Below are 21,522 nucleotides of genomic sequence, written 5' to 3'. Positions count from 1 at the left end.
TGATGTATTATATTTAAATCATTAATATTAATGTTTCTCAAACATTAACATTAGGTCAAGTTACTTACCATTTTATTGGCTGTGAGAAATTTCAAACCTGTGTAGTGAAATATTGAACCTGTTTAAACTAATTCGTAATTCTATAATTTCTCTTTTACAGGTCATGTAATGTTTGCAGAAATAAAAATGGAGAATGGAAAGTCAAAAGGCTGTGGAACAGTTAGATTTGACTCCCCAGAATCAGCCGAAAAAGCCTGCAGAATAATGAATGGCATAAAAATCAGTGGCAGAGAAATCGATGTTCGCTTGGATCGTAATGCATAATTTCAAACCACGGTTGGAACATTCTTACATCTGTTTTGCTGAATCTCCTAGTGAAAGTCATTTTTAAGTAATACTGTATGCTTACAAAAGCTGTAAAAATGAACTTTAAAACTCCCACCAGCTTTTAACAGTATAGTGTTAAATATACTGTGATTTTTGTTAATCTCTCGTTTGGGTTTTTAAAGACAGCAAGTCTGGTCATTCAGTTTAAATGAATGGTATACTGTTTTTAATGAAATAAGCCATTTACTTGTTATTTTCAGTACTACTTAGTGGGATTTGTTTGTTCAAGTTTATCTAGCTTTTATCAACTTATTATAAGGTAAAACATAGATGGTTTTTTCGAAACTTCTGTTTTTTATATGTAATTGGCCTTGAAAAGAAAGGACTCAGACAAATTAGGATGTGATTTGGGTTGAATTTAAATTACTTTTCTTTGGTGATAAAGAATTACTGTAAGTTTTAGTCTGAAGTTCAGGTTATTTTTTATTTGGCTAAAATGAAGAAATGGAATTTTCTTTCTCTGCCCTTACCTGTCATTCACGTTTCCTACATAACACTTAATATTAGCCTCCACAGCCCCTTATTTTGTTATTTCCAATAATTCCAAGTTCATATAGAACTGATAATGTAGCAAGCCCCAAGTATAAGATTAGGCAGACTACTCCTAACTTTCTGTCCAGCTTCCAGCCATTGAAGTGAACTGCTAAAAAAAGAAAAATAATTGAAATGTTGAGAGAGATGGTTATGTAAGTCAGTCCTCTGCTGTTCACTTCTACAGGAGCTGATGTATTTATAAATGCGGTTTTAATAAACCACGGAACACCTAGGCACAGCATATCAAACACATTGGATCCCACGATGTTAGACATAGCCATATCTCCTTTGCCTGCAAAAAAAAAAGTATGTTGTTAAAATGTGCATATCAATACTGTATTTTATTAATAAGTTTCATAAGAAAAAACACTGGATACATACTTTTTTTTGTTTGAGGGTTTTGGAAAATTGTCATAGAACAAAAGTCTTACTGAATTTGTATTTTTAATTTTAGGAGGTTAGTATTTAAAGTATTAACATTTATTTAATAATTATTTTTATTTATTAAACCATTTTTCAATAAGATATGTAGATTACTTGTTGCTTTTCATTCTAATTTAACATGTTTAATTACAATTTAGTGCACATTTCAGATGAATATTATTTGGGGAATTAGATTTAGTAAAACTAATTAAATACTAAATCCTTCCTCCTGAGCTACTCCTTTTTTTTCTTCAAAGTATGTTACTGAATAAATAAATATATCAAAAGGGTACCTGTGCTTAGTATATTTCAGCCAGGCTTGAAGAATGGGCATTGCAGCTTAAGGGACCTACTTCTTACCTTTTCTTGTAACCAGCACACTTGCAATCGTGTCTGGTATGCTCGTTCCTGCAGCTAATAAAGTAAGGCCCATTACTGTATCTGGAATTTCCAGTGTTTCTCCTGTAATAAACATAGATATTATAAGTTACAAATCTTATTCACTAGCCATTCTCTGCACATATTTCAGATATTTCCTTCCTGAACAAAAAGAAAATAGGCACATTTAGATTTCAGGACCAACATGTACTTAGAATTTAGCTAGCAAAGTATTTGAATAATATTGGTAAATTGGGGACGTGGGTAGCAAAGATTTTTAATGGCAGATATTTAATAGATAAAATTTCCCTACCTGGTATGCTTACAGAAGTTTTGAATGTCCACTGTTATATGATAAAGGCTGTTGCTTAATATATGCTAATGGGATTGGTTATTTTCTCTCTTTTTCTAAAGCATTTTTTTAAAATGGTCAGTGTTAAGCAAATTATAGCTATTTTAAAACTGTAAATGCGTTAACATGGTATACATTTTTTAAGTTCTACTTTAGTGATGTACCTTAATTTAGTATTTTCTTTGGGAAAGCACCATAAATCTGAGGAAAACAAAATAGGGTTCTTCTCGAGTCTTTCTAACATTATAGTTCCAACTTTTTAATGCTTCTGTTAAATTTGATGTCAGTTCAACATTTTTCAGAAATGTATTCAATCTAGGAAACAAAACCAGTGGGAAGTTAAAAAAATTCATGTAACTGCTCTTTTAATGTTGTAATTGAAAATTTTCTTTTTCTCTTTCTTAAAATGTCAGTTAAGAAACTTTAAGTAGCTTATTGCATGCTTATATATTGATACTGGAATTGGAATTGGTTAATTTTTGTTACTGGTTAGCCACAGTTCATATGTACATAAATAACATTAATGTTTGTCATCTTGGGGCTGTTCTATGATCTATTACTTGATTTTGTTGTTTTGCTAATGTCAAATATGTTCTGGCTGAGAAAGTTTGGAGAGATTTACTATGCAAGCTAATTGGACTTTTTCATTTTCCTCATTAAAAAAAGAAAAAAATATTCCGCTTTTTGCTAGCATACTCTTCTAAGGTCACATTAATTTGGGAAAAGTCGGAAGTCGACAAACTTTTTTTGTAAAGGGCCAGATAGTAATTATTTTAGGCTTTGCAGACTATATGGTCTCTGTTGCAGTTATTCAGCTCTGCTAATGTAGTATGAAAACATCCATAGATAACATGTAAATAGATGGACCTGATCAGCAAAAACAGGATACCTAGTGATTTGAGCACACGAGAGCGGTAGTTTGCTCACCTCTGATATGAGTCCTTTCAGGTTACCCTTTGGGGAGAAATTCCTGAATTTTTTGTTCTATGTTTGTATTCAGTTTTTCCTGCTGGACTAGGAGTTCTGTGGGATTAGAGCTGATTATGGCCAAGCACTGGTAGTTGAATATTAATCATGAAGGTAGCAGAAACTTAAAGTGAAGCCTAATTTTATATTCTTTTTACTCATTTCTTAGTATGTTCGTATTGCCATATTAAACAGCAAAATAAAATATAATTCAGTTAAACAGTGAGCACCCATCGTTTCCCCAAAATACTGGCATCTTGCTATATTTTTGTTATGGAATTGAATCCAATATAAAGAGCATATTATGGACCTCATGCAATGCGAATTAATTATTAGCATATTAGAAAGGCATATTGTGAATCCAATTTCATTTGTAAGGTGATCCCTTGTACCTCTGGGCTGTATAATTGTGAGAATATAGTTGGTATGTAATATGCAGTTCACAAAACCTTAATGATTAGTATATTAATATTTAATTCTTTTGTAAATAGCACTACTCTTTGCGGAAAAAAATTAATCCTTAGCTAGACCACCTTTAGCAAATATACACAGTTCTCATATGAAACTGATTATTTTCTTTTTAAATTGTGCTCTTGCATTTAAGATACATACCAGTTATCGTGACCATCCAAACCAGGATGTATGTAAATGCAGATATCCACAGTGCTGACATGAGAAAAGTTATCACAAAATATTTTTTCCAAAACTTTCTTCTACAATCTGGTGTAGTTAGAAAAAGTAATGTGATAATAGGAAGAGATAGTACCCAAAATATTCTTTTTAAATCTGCTTCAGGCATTTTGAAAACACTTGGTGGATCTGTTGAGGAAAAATGAAATGATTTTGAGTTTTCTCAAATGGCCAATTAAGTTAGAAATGTCCATTTAGAAAGCTATATTGAAATAAATTAGCTGTATCAGTTTTTAGGAAGCTATTTAAAACATTTGAGTACCTCATTACTGATATTGCTGGCAAAAGGAAACTAATTGAGACTTCAGGGCAGACTAAAATGTGATACTCAGCATTTTTTGATTTTGTCTTCGGTCATTCACTAAATATGTTAAGAGATAATGTTTATGAAGTCTCAGTTGAACATCTCTCTTGGTTTTCTAACAATGTGGATGGTCTTTAATAATATTTTTGCTTGTGGGATTAACCTGGTTTATACTTTAGCTACTCTAGTCTCCACTCCCCAATATACTGATAGCTTGCTCTATATATCAGATAATTCATACTAAGGAATTATAAAATAACTGGAGCATAATCTTTTTATTAAGTTGAATATTTCATTCTAATTCTCATTGTAAGTGAGCTGGAGGAGCTTGTTTCATTTTTTTTCATTACTGAATTTAGAATTCACCACAATTCTTAGAAAAAAACCTTAAGAAAATAGGAACTAATATAGAATCTACAATGTAATTTATAAAACTGGACTATCTTCCTTTTTTCAGTTTGTTTTATGAAGTTAGTGAAAGGCTAATATATTGGATAAACATGGGAATTCACTTGAAAATTGTTTAAAATTTGTATGCATTTACAAAACAATGTTCTATATATTTGATCAAATTACAACTAATGCTAGTAAAATAACTCACAAAAAAAAAACTTGCCAAGCCTCAGCTAATGGACCATTAAGTAATATTAGATATAATTTTAGTGTAACAAAAAGTTTTGGACTGATTCTTTTGAGTTTCTTGTTTAAAATTTAACTTAGAGATGTATACCTCTTGTACCTGAAAGACTAAAACTATAATTTTTGTAAGAGGAAAAGTGATATTTTCATTTTTTTAGTTAGTATATTAGAATCTTAAGTTCCCTTCCTAATGTGCTAAATTAAATTTAGACTGTTTTGTATAACCATTTTATAAAAAGTAATCCATAAATTTATATTTCTAGACATAGCTTAATTTTATCTTCCCCTAAACGTATTTACCTGAATGTTTTGCTGTTGCTTCAAATGACATGTTTAAAACTCAACTGTTTGCTTTTTTCTTTTTCTCCACATAAGCCCTTTTCCCTAAATTCCTAGTTTTTGTAAGTGGTGTTCCCATTTTCTTAGACATGATCAAAGTTTCCGAATTCTCTGCTCCCTTTTCTGGCCTTATGTATAGTCTTTAAACTGCCTAGTCTTGGCAATGCTATCTCTGCACTGTCTCCCATCTATTCTCTTTCATTTCCACTGCCTTTCCTTTGTCTGGGCACATCAGCTGTTTAGTAGCCTCTTACAGACCTTCATGTCTTTTATCCCATATTTCAATTCTAATAATTTACCCGCTCACAAACCTATAAAGACTTTTATACAAGCATTTAAGTCTCTTCCTAACCTATTCCTTTCTGTCCACCTTTCCTCTGCTTTCTCACTGTGCTCAGTTATGCTAGTACTTAACAGACCTTTTGCTTATTTCTTAGGAGTCAACCATAGAATATACTCTACCCTTACCTATGCATCATTTACCTAACAACGACTTTAGCAGCCATTACTTATTGGTTATAAATTAGGTCATCAGTAAAAATCTTACCCATTCTACAAGGCTCAGTTTAAATTCTCCCTTCTCTGATAATATTTCCTATCTCACCATCTTCATCAAAGTTTATATAATCAATCCCATTTAGGAAGCACGGTTACACACTAATTCTTTCTCTAAGTACTTAAACCTTCATATTTGAGCTATTTTGTTATTTCCTACAATATTGGAAGTGTCTTAAGGATATGGACTTCCTCTTCATCATCTCTTAATCTCCAGTGTTTTTTACATAATAACTATATGATACTTGCTGACTTGAAATGAGGTTAAATTTCACTGGTGAATAGACTTAATAGTGGACAGGATGTGGTTATTACCTTCAGAAACCTGATTAAGACCATGTAAACCTATAGAAAGCTGGGAGTAGCCAGAATCTTCATGAAATATTCCACTATCAGTTCTTGATAGCCGACGGAGGAATGGTTGACCCTCATCTTCCCATCCCATCAGTGGCTGTTGTTCACTTCTGTCTTCCATAGCTTTGGCGAGACGGGTACAGCAAGGGCTGCATTTCTTTATAATATATTGGTGAATTTTAATGTCAAAACACAGCACCAAAACATATAATCCATATATCAAAAGCAGTAAAATCCCTTCATACCTGCAAATTAGAGAAATTTGTGCTTTTTAATTAAAAATGAAAGTTCTTTGAGAGTTAATAGCTTTGGGGCAATGTCTGCTTAATTCTTAATGTAGCAATAGAACGGTCAAATATTTCTAGTTGTATTTTGATTTTGTAGCTGTGTCCAGACTTGGTTACAGTGTTATCTTAAATTTATTGATAAAATCTTGACACTGTTCTTTCTGTATTTCAAAAAAACAGGGATTGTAAACTCATCTTCATTTATAGGTTCATTCCAAATGGTAGGCATAAAAATGCTTTGAAAATAATTGTTATTTTTGAAATTAAAGTGAAATTAATAGATTGTGATGGGCATTCCTCATCTCAGTTCATTGGCAGAATAAATACATCCCCCAAATAGATAATAATAATAAAAGAATATAGATGTTAGTTAATTTCAGCTGTGTCTATTCAGACTTCCTGGTGTAGGAATTTTGTATAAAATATTCAGAATATGTTAGGCTTTGACTGAGGCTTTTCAGTTTGCTATACGGAGATTTTTTTTTTTTTCCTAATGTAACTGAATTCACAAGAAAACAAGGAGATATTCTCAAAAATAAAATTATACCTTAGGCTCTGAGAACTATTTTCCTGCACTCCAGTTTCCTATTTAAAGAATTGTGATGAGCTAATACCATCACGTTTAAACCTCGCATTTACTTTTTATAGCTAGTGAATCTCTGCTCCAGCTGGAAGCACAGAGTTCTTGATTTCCCCAGTGGAGGGATGTGATCATAGTCATTGTTCCCTTACAGACAGCTCCTGAATCCCAGAAGGATCCCTACTGTAGCCAGTATTTGTTCTTTGGGAGACAGAGTGATCTCAGAATGATTAATTTAGAAATTTTGCTCCCTGCTAGATTTTAAGTTTCTTGATAGCAGGTATTATGCAGCACTGCTAAGTTGTACTCCAGAGGGATGCCATTTACATTGTTTTCTATTTTTCTGGTGTCCTCTGGCATTGTGTAAGGCACAGCCTCTGTGGCTGTATGTTTTACATTTCTTAATGCCTTATCATTCCTAGCATAGGGATAGACATCAAATAGATACCTGTTGCATATTAACTGAAAAAATTATTATCTGTTCACTAAGTCACCCGCTTTTTAATTTTCTTGGGATATAGGGCACACGAAGATTACAAAGCAAACAATTTTTAACATTGAAACCTAAACATTGTTGATTCTCAGAGGAAGAAGACTATAGTTCTTGCTAAATAAATATCAAAGAGAAAGTTGGAGGAATTTAAAGGAACTTCTTTTACTTTATCATTTCTCTCCAGTCTTGTGACCATGACCACTTCTAACTGAGGCAAGGTCAACAATAACCCAGTAGATGAAAAAGCCAACTGTTAAAGACTTTAATGAGCAACAGAAGTTGGGAGACTTTTTTGGTTGTTAATTGGGGAGAAGAAAGGGTTCTGTTATCCAGTGATTAATAAGGAGACTGACCTGACTAAAAAGAAAATTGCAAGGAAGGGAGGGAGAACCCAGTCAGCAATTAGGAGGAACTTGAGCTCAGAGACCCACTAGAAATGGAGAAGTGGCATGTAATTGAAATATGACTGATTATTTCTGAAAAAATATTACTAAACCATCAGAATTTTATAAAATCACCTCTGTAATTGTGTTTTACGTAAGAATAACGAATATTTCAAGCTTACCAGTAAACTTGGTTGTCAAATATTATGCCAAGAACTGCCGCTACACTAATCGCATATGCTGCACAGTCTCTGAATAGAGACCAACACGATAGCGTTGAAACCTATAAAATAATAATTTACTGTTTCCATTACACTGTAACTTCAAGTACATGGTTAGTGTAATACTAAAATTGTTTGTATATTTGTAGCTAAATATTGTTATCTTTTGCATATTGCTTAGAGAAAAAGGAATTTTAAGTAAAATTGTTTCTAAGCCTCTGATTTTCATAAATTTGACCAAGAGCTATTTGTGGGTTAACTTAAAATTGAATACATGTTGTTTTTCTACTGATTAATAAATTTGATTGAACACATTACTATTGCCTTGTTCATTCCATTCTATAAAACAGTTCTTATAATTTGTCAAGACAATAAATTTTGTTAAAGTTTTCTTACCACATTAGATAGTAAGCCACAGGCTGCACAGATGCCAAGGAGATTATAAATTGCAGATCCAAGAATGGTGCTGATGCCAATATCTCCCTTTGTGATAAATACACCTATGAGCAAGATACTAGGTAAGTTAGTGTTGACTTGAAATAGATTGAGGTAGTAAAACACATTGAGGTAGCAAAAATAAAGAGCAATATTTACCTAGGAAAGCAGTAACTAATTCAGGAGCTGAACTGCCAGCTGCCATGAAAGTTGCACCTGCCACATCCTGAGACAATCCAAGGGCTGAAGACAAATAAAATTATGTTATGCCTAGTAGAGTGAAAGAGTTATGTCTTTAAATTCAGTAGATATTCAAAGCCACAGCTTCACAGAAAAGCATTAACATTGATTTCGACTGGAAAAGTAAAACATGCAGGTTAAGAAATAGAGGAATCCACTATCTTTCTTTCCTTATGATTTTATTTCTTAATTCTGTAGAAAGGGAGAAAAGGCCGCAAGAATATTGAAACTGCTGCACTCAGTATTCTGAGTGCCAAAATGGGATCTTTTGAGACCCAGAAAAGATTTCCTTTCTAGCCGTAGGGCTCATTGGTATGTAGCAACAGCATGACTGAAAACACAGTCAACAGTGCTCTAGTAGGACCTAGGAAAGCTTAATTCAGGAGTCAATCCAACTTGGCAGAGTGTAGGTAGTTTTTAACATAAATAAAGCTGAATCAAGTTGTATATTCACAAATTGGCAATTCAACCTTGTCTAAATAGAAATGAGAGGAATTTGGTTAAAAACAAGACTGACTATTGTAGAATTACAGTCTATGATTTAAAACATGGAACCATTAAAACTATTCTGGAGCAAGAAATACTATTTCAATAGTTCGTGTTGTATTCCCAGATTTACGAGCATGCAGATCCATTATTCTCAGTGATTGATGGGATGAGGGTCTTAAGACATTTTTGGCCCTTTCAATTTTAGAGCTAAGGGACCTACTATGGGAAGGGAAGAAAGCCATGTTGAAGAAACTACCCTGCTTTGGGAAGGCCAAGACAAAGTTTCATCAGAAATCCTCAAACAGTGTTTACTGGAAGACTAAAAAGTAGCTGATAGAGGTGGCAGCATACTGGGCATTATTTACCCTGGGCCACAAAGTTAGTGCTAAAGTTAGGATTAAAATTCTGGTTTCCAAGGCTCTCATTAGCAATCCTTTGTTGATGTTTACTGTTTACAATACCCGCTGATTCTTGGCACTTCAGTCTTCCCGGTATATCCAAATTCTGGTGCACCTGGTTGAATGTCACCTGTGATAAATATTTTCTTACACTTGCCTGTGGGGACCATAACTTGTTTCTCATTCTCAGATCTATCCCATGTTCTACTTTGCTGGGACATCTGCCTTTGACTTTACTTTTTTTTTTTCTTGGCATAGCAGATTGTATTTTACAACTGTGGGCTGTAGTATTTCTGCCCACATGATTTTTCCAGAACTTATACATTCCCTATAAAAAAAGGTGATGTTTATGTTTATATCTCCTCCTGGGCCTCGATGACTAATTCATGACTAATGTTTTGATGAAGAGACTATGGCAGAGCCACAATATTTGCCAGGCTAGGACGTAAAAGGTGGCAAGTCTTCCTCACATTCTCTTTCTAGGGATATTTGCTTTAGAGTCCTAAGCCACCATTAAAAATTCTGGCTACCTTGAAACTCTCATACTGGAGAGACCTCACGAAGACCCACATAGAAATAGAGATGCCTGAGGAACGCCTGCTATTTCATTCCTCATATATTAAATCTCATCCCAGGCACGAGCATGTGAGGGAGGGAGCTTTCCAATGATCTAGCCCTTTCTTCCAACCATAACTGCATGAGAGACCTCAAGCAAGTACCACCTAGCTGAGCTAAGTAAACCCCAAAAGCTGCGAGAGGTAATAAAATGATAGTTGTTCTAAGCCACTAGTTTTGGGGTGATTTGTTAAACAGCCACAGATAATAGTTGCATTTATTGACAACCTACTGTGCCAGATGCTTTTTTATGTGCTGGGAAATATGGCAGTAATGAAACATAAAGGTTTCTGTTTGTGTGGAGCCTTAATTCTAGTAAGAGGAAATGGAATAAGTAAAATATATCCTATGTCAGAAGAAACAGGAAAAGCATGAAGAGGGAATATAAATGTCATGGAGGAAGAATTGTAATTTTAGGTTGGGTAATTGGAAAGGACTTCTCTGAGACAGTAACTGAACAAAAACTTCAAAGAAAGGGAGTTAGCCATGCATCTGCCTGGGGTCAGAGCAGTCTAGGCTGAAGGAGTGAATGGAAAGGTTTTGAGGTGGAGGCTAGCCCATGTGTCTGAGAAACAGAGGAAGGGCCAGAATGTCTGACTTGTGTGAAGGGAAAATGGTATATGATAAGGTTAAAGGTAATAGGTGGCCAGAACATGTAAAGCCTGTGGATCCTAGTAAAGACTTTGACTTTTATTCTGAAAGCTATAGTGCTTGGAAAGCCATCTGCATACTATTTGCTGATGATACCAGCTCCAGTCATCTTTTTTATCCCTGTGGGATTATTTGGTCTCAGAGGCCCAATTAGCTCTAGTGTGAGTTGTTTTGCCACCTGTTAGGCCTTTCCTTGTGAAAAGTCCTCTCAGGATAGTTGATGATCCAATCCAGACCCTCTATCCTATTTCTCACTTTTGGCTTTTGGTCATGTCACTTGCTAGATAATCTACCTGCAGTGACTAATGAAGGGAGAAAAGTAATGATTTATGTAACTTATATTTCATAGTATTTCTTTTATTGGTTAGACTGAGATTTATATATGTATGTGTGTATATATATTGATTTGTGTAATATATAGTATATATACTTATATATAATTTACCTATAATTTATATATAATATATATATATATGATGTGTAGTAAGATCAATAGACCATAAAACTTAAAATAGAATAAGGTAAAGCATATTGCTCTGTGATTAACTTTTTTTTTTTCATTTTAGATGTGAAGCAAATAATATCTTACATTCATGGTACATAATTTATTACTCTCATGTACATAATAATCTCCTCTATCCTCACATATGAGTGGTGGTATTTCCAATTTACAAATAAAGGAACAGGTCCAGGAGGTAAAGTAACTAAAAGTTACATGAATAGTAAAGATCTTAAATATAAGGAGTTAAACATAAACCTTGAGTATATTGGTTCTAAATCCAGTGCTATTTCAATTTCTCCACAGACACCCAATATAAGAATAACACTTAGGCAGGTCAATTAAACATGGTGGGTGATTGAATTATTTTCTTCCCTGTCTCATGGCACTGGCATGTAACTGCCCCTATTTCATTCCTTCTTTGGGGGAGGTTTTCAGCTTATTCTAGAAAGCGTGTAAATTTAGTAATATTGGATATGATCATGAATTCTCTCCTCAAATAAAATCGGGGCTAAATAATATACAGAGGAAATTGAAAGTGAACAACATGCTTTATCTTGAAGTAACTGTCCAACTGAAGAGTGAACAACTGATCTTCATTTAATGCCAGCTGAAGAATGCTTCATTAGGGAAATGAAATCTCAAGCACGATCCATTGAGTTGTTGCCAGGTAGGAAAATAGATGCCCCTTTCTAACACTTTCACTATCAAAAGGCAGCAAAAGTAAATAAAGCTTGTTGCTATTCAAGGGGCTCTAATTGAGTTATGAAAGGAAAAAACATCGATGGATGTGTAAAACTTCAAAGATATTCTAACAAGTTATATCTTAAGGTTCTAAGCATATTTTAAAAAATGGTTTATATTTCTGAACTTTAGAATAGACTAGCTTTGTTTTCACTGACCTTTGGGTAGCATTTCTCCCTGCTATAGTTTATTATTAAAGATAAATTATTCTGGGTTTCTTCTGCACTTCCCCCCACCCCAATCCCAGATCTATTACTTTCTTTCCTCTCCATTACTCTAAAGGAATAATCCCATTTCCTTCAAGATATTGTAGAAATGTTCGAGGTGAATTTGCTTTGTAAGTTTAGATAGCATTACATTTTTTTAATATATATATAAAATGCAACTTTATGGTAATGAACTAAAACTCATCAGACTTTTCCTTAAGCATGTTCTCTTCTAGGATGCCATGTTGGAAAGTTTATAACAGGTTTTGAAAATCCACTTCTGGAAATACAACATAGTTGGAAGAGTTTTAAACTAAAATAAAGGCCTGGCTTCTGCCCTTGCCAGTACTTTACCATGAGACTTTAGCAAGTCACTCAGACAGGCTTATAGTTTGCCACCTGTAAAATGAAAGGTTGGGCTACACAAATATCATTTTTTTTTACTCAAAACATAGAATATGAACTCTATACCTTAAGACTGTACCATTTTTTTATGTTAAATAATTTTTTTATAATAAAAAAATGACTATTGAAAATTTAGAGGATGGAAGGGAAAAATAGAGGGAGCGAGTCACTTATACTCTATCATTTTAATGTATTCCCGGTCCTTTTCACATTGCATATTTTAATAGATCTACAAGCATAGGCCATATACAACTTGGTATCCTCTGGCATAATTTAAAAAAGTCCTCAATGGTAGTAAATTTTCATGCTTTGTGAATGGATTTGAGTTTTAGAAGCAATTGAAAGTAATTCAGACCCAAGTCTTGTGACTAAAGTGAGTAATCATGCTAAGTAATTCTATTTAGGATCCAAAATGAATTGTAACAACAGCAAACCAAAGTTTTTGCAAAAGTCATCTGACATTGATTTAGAATATATTTCTAGAAATATCTTGAGTAAGTTAGCATTGGAATAAATGCTTGTTTCTTTGTGCACAACTGCATGTATATGCTCTGTGAGGTTTTTAATAATAAATAAAAACATGTGAGTACTTCATAGTTACCACCTTATATTTTGTCTGAGCTATAATGGAATAAATCCTGAAACCCTGTATAATGCTTTTAAATGCTTGGTTCTTCCACTGAAAAAGGACTCTCCCAACCCCCAATCTAACAGCTGTAATATTACAATGAATTTCCACCTGCCTTAAGCCTATCACATAAAGCATGTGCAAGACATTTTATCTCCAGACCTCATCATTACTTGAGTTTTGGCTCCATAATTTGCCCAAGGTCACAGAGTTAGTACCTATAGAGATAGGATAGGTACCTAGATTTTTCTGACTTCAAAAAGCTGCTCTTTTGGTTATCCATATAGGTAAAGGGAAGAGATTAATAACATAACTTTATAATTATTATAATCGTCATCATTGACTGTTCCAGCAATAGCATCTTGGTAATATCCAGGTGCCTTGGCACTTATTTAGATCCATACAATCCAAGGGGACCACAATTCGGAATCGGAGAGAAAAGAAAAACAAAGACAATGAAAATGCTCTTAAGAGGAGGATGAGTGGCTGTGTGGCAGGGAAGAAACCCTATTCTTAGGTATTTTGCTCTTTGGGAAGGCTTTGCCTCTGTAAATTTCACGAGGATTAAGAATCAAACAATCCCGGGAACTGTAGGCTATCCAAATGCCATACTCACAGGATTATTTGACATCCTTTCAATTTCATCAATTTAGAACCAAATCTACCTGGAATTAAATCTTGTATTTCTTTCTTATTGTCTATTTCTGAAACATGAAGTAGAACATGGGCAAATATTAGTTCTAAGCAGAGTGAATAAAAATAAATTTTTAACAGAAAGTATTGAATATTTTTCTCCATACCTTAAGACCATTCTCACTTAAGACATATTATACCTCAAAAGTATGTTGCGGGGATTAGAATTTCTAGCCGAATAGTATACTAGTGTAGCATTTAAAAAGAAACGTTTCATAGTTAGCTCATGAGGACTTTGGGTTATATCAAGTGCCTAATCTTAAGGGATTCTCTGTTTTCTAGGTAGATAGCTTGGAAAAAGGTAAAAAAGGTTTCTCTGAGCAGTGAAATCTTTATATATATATGTGTGTGTGTGTGTGTGTGTGTGTGTGTGTGTGTATACATATATACACACACACACATATATATGTATATACACATATATGTATACATATATACATGTAATCTTTGACATGTATATATATATACATATACATATATACATGTAAAAGATTTGTTTTGGCTTTATGCTGAGCTTTTGTGTTTCTACAAATGAAGTGAGAAATAATCGACCTATTTTGGTTATAAGTTAATGTAGTTTATATCTTTAATTTATACAATATTAGTTTATAGTTAAATTGAATATACTTTAAAGATACCACTTTTAAACAATAAAGGATTGCTAAAGGTGGAATAAAACTATGGACTTTAATGTAAAAGAAATAAAAGGAACTCTAAACAGAATATTCCAGAGATGTTTAAGGTACTGTTTAAAGTTGCTGCATGGATTATTAAATCAAATAAAAGAACAAGTTTCATAAACTTACTTCCTACCTTGTGAAATAGTACTCACTTTTGTTTGCCTTAAACTTGGTTTTCAAGCTCTCACAGATGTGCTCTGGATTTGGTATGTGCCCCAAAACATATTTATATTCACTGTGACTTTCTTCACTTTCATCCTTCTTGAATAAAGAATTCAAATCTTTGTAGTCTGTTCTTATGTAATAATGAACTTAGTGAATGCTTACTATGTGCTAGGTCTTTGTGAAAGCAGTTGTATTTCCTCACGGACTTGGTACATAACTCTATAAACTCAGAGCTCTAGTTACCCTTGCTGCACAGCTGAGATAGCTTGGGCAGAGACATTCAGCATTTCACCCCAAGTCAAATCTTGTAAATGGTGGAGCTGAGATTTGAGCCTAGGCTGTGTTAGGCTTCAAGGTGGGTACTTTCAACCATCTCCCAATAGCAATATGGCACTATAGCATAAAATGGCATTGTCTCCCTCCAGCACCTCCAAGGTTTGGAGCAAGGATCGTCATAGACCATTCAGCAAGTATTCGATAGAGATGTAGAACAAAGTAAGAAAAGTCCCAAGCAGACAATACTGGATATGAATACAAGGTAATGTAAGTCAATTCACAAAACAAGCATGGGAATTTTAGACAAAGTTTCATAAGTCAGGCTTACAAAAATGAGCAGAGACCACAGAGGCTTCCCTTCCTTCCTCGTTGTCATTTGAAATCTTCTCTGTTTCTGTCTTTCTTTGTCTCCTTCTCTCTCTGTGTCTTTCTTTCTGTCTCTGTCTCTGTCTCTCTCTCTGTCTCTGTCTCCCTCTCTCTGTCTCTGTCTCTGCCTCACACACACACAGACACACACAGACACAGACACAGACCCACACCCCTAAGAATGTCCACCCAAGTCTAGAGAAACACAAGTGGTGGGAATGAGGGAGCTCTCTATAGGTTTTTTTTTCGTTACCATTATCTCTAGCTCTCTTAGCCTTCACTTGTCTCAGATAATATTCCTCTGGTAACATCTTTTAACCCCTTGGCCTGAACCACTGATCTGTTTCCCACCACAGAAACCAGGTTTTATTGCCCAAGGTAAATGCCCTGGGCAGCTAGAGTATGATTTTCATTCCCTCTATAATGTGGATTAATTTCACTTCGGCCCTCTCTGTTTAAAGAAAAACCCTTAGCTTCTTTTCCTATAGAACCTAAATGGGTGATAAAAGAAGATGGAATTAGAGGAAGAGGGTGTAGCAACAGCATTTTCTCATATTGATTCTACACAGTTAAGATGACAGCACAATGTCTCAGTTTGTCTGATAGGGGTATGTGTTTACTTTTCCACTGCTGACAGAGGGCTGTGGGGGGAGGAGAGGTTGAGAGATTTTCATGATCACCAGTAGAACAAGAAGGGAAAGGTGGTGACAATTCTGGGGAAAATTGCCAGGCCAACATATATGGCTATAGAGAAGGAGCTCTCACTTGCCTGGGCTAGGGCCTGGTCAGGGTGTCAGCAAGAGGCTCTGCTCTCTACCTCCTTTGTCCCCTGCACAGAGGTTCCAGTCCTGAGCTGCTCTAGTCTTAACCTTGCTGAAGACTCTTCGCCTGGCTAAATGAGGAAAAGGTGATGGGGTGATGGGGCTGGGGTAAGCCAGGGGCCTGTCAATTCTATCATTGTGTTCTAGGCTGGGAATCAGAACATGTACCCTGAGGAAAGTCATGGCATCATACCTGATGATTTGATTCCACAGTGCTATACTGTGTATGTCTCATGTACATCATATGTACATAAGATCTCATGTACATCTTAGACCAAAATGTGTTGGTCTCAGGTTTTTTTTTTATTGTGCATGTTTATTAGTTTCCAACACTCAATAGGTTGCCAAAAGTCTAAACTGATTTTTTAAAGTGAATTATTTTATTTTGTAGTAAATTTCCTCCATAGCTACAATGAGTATTTCCTGGTTTTTTTTTTTATTTGTCAAAATTTTCAGTGCTTTTGGGAGGAAAATATCTTTTAAGATTATTCAAATAGAACAGGAAACAACCATATTATGGCAGCTAATCTCAAACAAGGATGTGCAAAATTGTATCTTATGAGAACATTCTTCGGTTTTGGCATTAGAGAGAACAAAGCTACGTTGTGTACTGTGTAGCCTTAAGGAATTAACCTCAGTTTCTCACCAGTAAAACCAATCAAATAGTCCCACTTTCTAGAATTTTTGCGAAGACTAAATGAAACCATGTATATTTAATTTAAAACTATGCTTCATTTTCTATAATTTTTAAATAAATAATAACACTCAATTACGCTGCAGAATGCTTCAATAAACTGTCTTGAGGATAATATTTATTAGTGAACAAAATGGGTAAAACTATTGTAACTCATTGCTCAGTAAAGAACTATGGGGAAATGTAAAGCATTTGCAGACTTTTCTATGGATGTAAACAAATTCCAGGGAGATCGTTTTTTACTGCTAATGTCCTAATTTGGAAGAGACCATGCTAGACCTTGAGAAGAGAAATGACAGAGTTAATTTATAGGCATTTGGAAATGAATTGAACTAGCACTATTTCTATCTCATGTTGTTGCCAGTATTTTCAATACTAAAGAGCAGCTGAAGAAGATTTAGCAGTGGCATAGCATCCATCAATCACACATCCAGAATAGCTACTGCACTCTATTTCAGAGCAAAGAGCAATGCACTTGAGAAATGCACGTTTTTGATGATGTTTCAAAGTAATTCCATAGGTGGCGTGGTGAAAGTGATTATAATAGATATTCTATGAATTTGTTTAATGAAGATCTTTTTTGTAGTAGCAATCCAAACTTTAATGCAGTAGTTTCTTTCTGTAGGGTTAGAAAAGTTATTTATTTACCACTCCCAAGAGAAATTTTTTATAAGCAAAATCCTTGATGGATTTATTCTTCAATCAAGTCATTGTTTGGAAATGTGAAGGCAAAAAAATTTTTTAAGTGATTATTTTATTTTCCAGAAAGAGAAAGATTCTAGGTGAGATATAATACCGTGAGTTTTAAGTTTCTTAGCTTTATGTAATTACATAAGTTATTTGTTTTTTTCTAATTAAAAGTACGGTACTGCCACAAGGATGAACAAATAGATTACTACAACAGAATTGAGAGTATAGAAACAGATACACACACACACACACACACGCACACGCACACGCACACATATGTGAATTTAATATATGAAAATTGATCAACTTTTCAAAAAATAGCCTTGTATTCTTTAGCAAAAAATTCTTATGGGAAGAAATAAATGTAAAAAATAACTATAAGTAAAAGAAAGCATGACAATTTTTCTGACCTAAGGATAAAAAAAATCTAAATATAAAACCAAATCAAGAGTCATAAAGAAAACCATTTATAAATTTACTAAACATATGTAAATTTTGATGTGCAAACAACCATGAAAAAGCATAGGATATAAAACTTATATTTAAAAAAGTGTTAATATCCTCATATTTTAAAAAATGTCTTGGAAATCAGTAAGAAAAAGACACATACCCCTCCCCCCCCCCCAGTTAGAACATGGGCAATAAAACACAAAAGTGAAACTGTAAATTTCAATAAACATAAAATGTTCAACTTCACAAATAAGACAAATACAAATTTTATAAAATGCAGTTCCATTTAAAAGCAATTACCAAAGACATTTAAAATGTTGTTTTTTATGTTTTTCTGGAATGGAAGCTACCATACTCTGGATATTTAAGTTGGTACACCTGTTTCTGAAAAGCTTTTGGCAATGTTTAAGTTAAAGCTTAAATATGCATTGCTTTGCATCTTTATCAAGAAATGATCAGAGAAGTTTGCAAAGATATTATACAAGTAGGGGCATAACATTACTTAGAACAAAAAAGAAATTAAAAATCAAATGTCTAAGGCAATTAGTAATTTTAAGAATTATAGATTTCCACTCTGTGTCTACCCTGTATAAAAAATAGTTTTAGGTGCTGAAATCATTTACAGAATTATAAACTCTTCTGCTACCATTAAAAATTATATTTTTGAAGAGTAATAATGTGGGGAAATGTGCACAATAAAATATATGACAAAAAAGAAAAGACATCAAATTGTATCTATAGCAAGATCCAAAAGACTGTTGGGAAATACACCAAATGGTAACTGTAGACATGCAGGTGATTTATTTTTTCTTCTATTTTTTTTTATTTCATCAAGCTAAGTAAAAATACTATGTTAAAGTAATTTAATCTCTATGAAAGAAAAATATCAGTAACAATGTAAGACAATGTTAATGTAAAAATGTACATATTTACATTTACTAATGTTAAATAATAATAATTATAATAAACTTATGGCGACTTACTCTATAATTTGTTTCACTAAACAAATATGTGTTGGGTACCCCTGTTATTGCCAGCTTTTGTTTTCAGTACTAAGGATACTGTTAGACTGTAGTGAACAAGAGAGAAAAGAACTTGACTTTCAGTTCAGCAGGGGTGGGGGATGGGGCCATGGGAAAAGGAGACTTCACGTTCATGCTCTTTCCCTCTGTGAAGAAATGCTAGCTCTGTGTGTGGTGGGGGCAGCAGGGGCAAAGGATGCTGTTTTTGTACAACAGGAAACCTAACCCTTAAATTTGATCTTCTCTAAGGTGAGCATGCTCAAATAATTTAACTAACCAAGCAGGAGACAGAGACTGGAAACGCTGGCATTTTTGCTTATATGGAATAAAATATCACTGATATTCTGCTTTTGGGGACTAGAGCGCCAAGGAAAGGCTTATGCTCAGAATTCTGCACAGTGTCCATGACTGAAGGAATAGAACCGATGGGCTTGAACTGGTAGATCTTATTTTCAGAAACCAGTAACTGAGCTTAATTTCTAGTAGCCGAATTCTGCAACCAGTTGAGATGAACAGAATTTCAAAGGCAGCTATTTCAAAGACAGACATATATGTGTGTGGTACAACTATTCTGGAAGGTTTCAGAGGAGATTTCCAGCCACTTACATTCACTGATGATTTCCAAGGAGGGTAAGAAGTACTCGTCACAGACAATAGACACGGCCATGAACATGTAAAGGATAATTAGGAAGTAGATTACAATGCCTCCATCTGCACGCTCCTGTTTTGTGAAAAACCCTTCAGGAAACTCCGATGAGGGAGAAATAACACACTGGGAGCTATTTCCTGGTAAGGAAGAAGAGGTGAATGTTTGAAGGATGTTGAAGTCACACATTCCAAGCCCACAAAGAGAAATTACTTAAAAAAGCTGTAAGTGAGGGATTTCTGGGTGAAATTTTTAGAACCCTGGTGTAAATGTATAAAACACTTTTGAATATAATATAGTTTTAGGTCCTTAGAAAATTAGTCTTTGGGACCCCAAAGAGGGGTTTTAGTGAAATAAGCTGATGATAGTGAAAGAATTAAAAAGAGAAAAATCATGAAATCATTCTTCCTTGTCTGCTTCATTTCTCAAAGGGAATTTTTAATAGCTCTTCTTCCTCAAGTAGAAACTATCTCTGATTATAAAGATTTGTAATATCTGTACCATTTCACTTTCCCATTTCAGAGCCTAAGTTGTTCACAGACATGGAAAGAATCATCAACTGTTGGTAGAGAGAATTTCTAAGGTGAAAGATTTTTTTTTCATCTTGCCTCCAACAATAAAAACTGGAGGCTTTCCTGCTTCGTGATGTCTGTGAGTTATTTCAGACCTATCTTTGAGAACTTATTTGAGGGATCAAAAGTGTTTCATATCCTTCCAAATGCTAAAAGATCAGAGCAAGCACAAATGGAAGCAAAAGCAAAAGTGAGTCAAGTAAAATTTCCCTCTTTGTTCTTTCATCCACATGCAGCAGCAGCAGCAGGAGGTAGCTGACCTCAGTCTCCACCTACCTGTGGCCCTTGGGAGACGCTGGGGCAGGGAGGCACCTGGGGGAGGCAGGTGTGCTGTAGCCCAGAGGATGCCAAGGAGCAGGGCCCTTCTTGTCCACCGTGGACCCCCTTTTGTCTGCATTTCTGCTGTGCTCTTCCTGCAGCAGGCAGCTTCAGGAAGGGAGGAAAGGAGGATTAAGCTGAATCATGTGAGGAGTCTCTTTCCTGCCCAGTGCCCTGCCCAGGGCACATTTCAGAAGGCCAGCACAGGAAGGCGGGTGATTGGAGCCAGCCAAGCTTCTCTGATCAGGAGGCTGGAGGAGGTAGGGAGGAGAGCAGACATTCTTTGTCTACAGCTTCTCCCTGGCCCATAGTCCCTGAGGGTAGATCCAAGAAGCTCCGCTTTATGGAGTGGTTTTAATTCATGCCTCCATGCTGGCTCTGCTCTTGTCTTTCTCTAGATTTGTAAGAATTCAAGTTTTGCAACTGCCTCCACTTCTCTCACTCCTGCTCTTGCTCTTAGAAGTTGTTGGGGTCACGTGTTATGCGAATTCTTTGGCCGACTTGGTACTCTTTTATGTTTCTATTTTGGGTTTGTATCTTGATTTGCAATTAGGGCTAGAGGCAGGATGGTCATCTAGAAGGCTACTGCAATCATCTAGTGGAGAAATGAAGGTGCCTTGAACCAAAGCAGTGGCAATGGAGATGGAGAGGAATCAACAGCTTCGAGAACTTAAATTAAGGAGGCAGAGTATTTGATCATTAATTAGCTGTGCTCTCTGCAGAGGTGGATATCTAAAATGAAAATTTGACAAGACTGGGAGTGTTTAAATATAGACTGCTATCTTCCCTGCCCTACCATTTACAGGACTTGCCAAGATGTTGGAACTTGTGGCAATATTGTAACATGTAGCTGATATCCCAGGCTCTGGAGCAAGACCACTTGGTTTGGGTCCTAGCATTGTTACTTATTAGCTGTATGACCTTGGGCATTATT

At 34.9% G+C, this 21,522-nt stretch overlaps 2 protein-coding genes across 7 annotated transcripts in view; one reads left to right on the top strand and one right to left on the bottom strand.

Annotated features, from left to right (window-relative positions):
• The window catches only part of MYEF2 (myelin expression factor 2), a 32,166-nt gene extending 29,417 nt beyond the window's left edge, over nt 1-2,749 (top strand). For 3 of the 6 annotated variants that reach the window (XM_016163255.2, XM_016163251.2, XM_016163254.2), the window contains one exon: nt 161-608. In XM_016163255.2, coding sequence (XP_016018741.1) covers nt 161-324 — 164 coding nt within the window. In that variant the 3' untranslated portion in view covers nt 325-608. Of the gene's footprint in view, nt 1-160 lie in introns of all 6 variants that reach the window. The other 3 variants (XM_016163256.2, XM_016163253.2, XM_016163250.2) reach the window with 2 other exon arrangements.
• Nucleotides 553-20,716, bottom strand: SLC24A5 (solute carrier family 24 member 5). Its single transcript, XM_016163257.2, has 9 exons — nt 20,547-20,716; nt 19,659-19,838; nt 8,480-8,563; nt 8,282-8,385; nt 7,847-7,947; nt 5,883-6,166; nt 3,653-3,859; nt 1,705-1,806; nt 553-1,213 (listed from the first exon to the last, which is right to left on the bottom strand). Exons 1-9 carry the CDS (start codon nt 20,665-20,667, stop codon nt 891-893), a joined length of 1,506 nt encoding a protein of 501 aa, XP_016018743.1. The 5' UTR covers nt 20,668-20,716; the 3' UTR covers nt 553-890.
• Nucleotides 20,717-21,522: the final 806 nt, after the last annotated feature.

Source organism: Rousettus aegyptiacus, unplaced genomic scaffold (genome assembly GCF_014176215.1).
Source record: "Rousettus aegyptiacus isolate mRouAeg1 unplaced genomic scaffold, mRouAeg1.p scaffold_m13_p_3, whole genome shotgun sequence".
In the NCBI taxonomy this organism is placed as follows: domain Eukaryota; kingdom Metazoa; phylum Chordata; class Mammalia; order Chiroptera; family Pteropodidae; genus Rousettus; species Rousettus aegyptiacus.
Note: the sequence above shows the minus strand (reverse complement) of the source record. Positions and strands in the feature narration are given on the sequence as shown.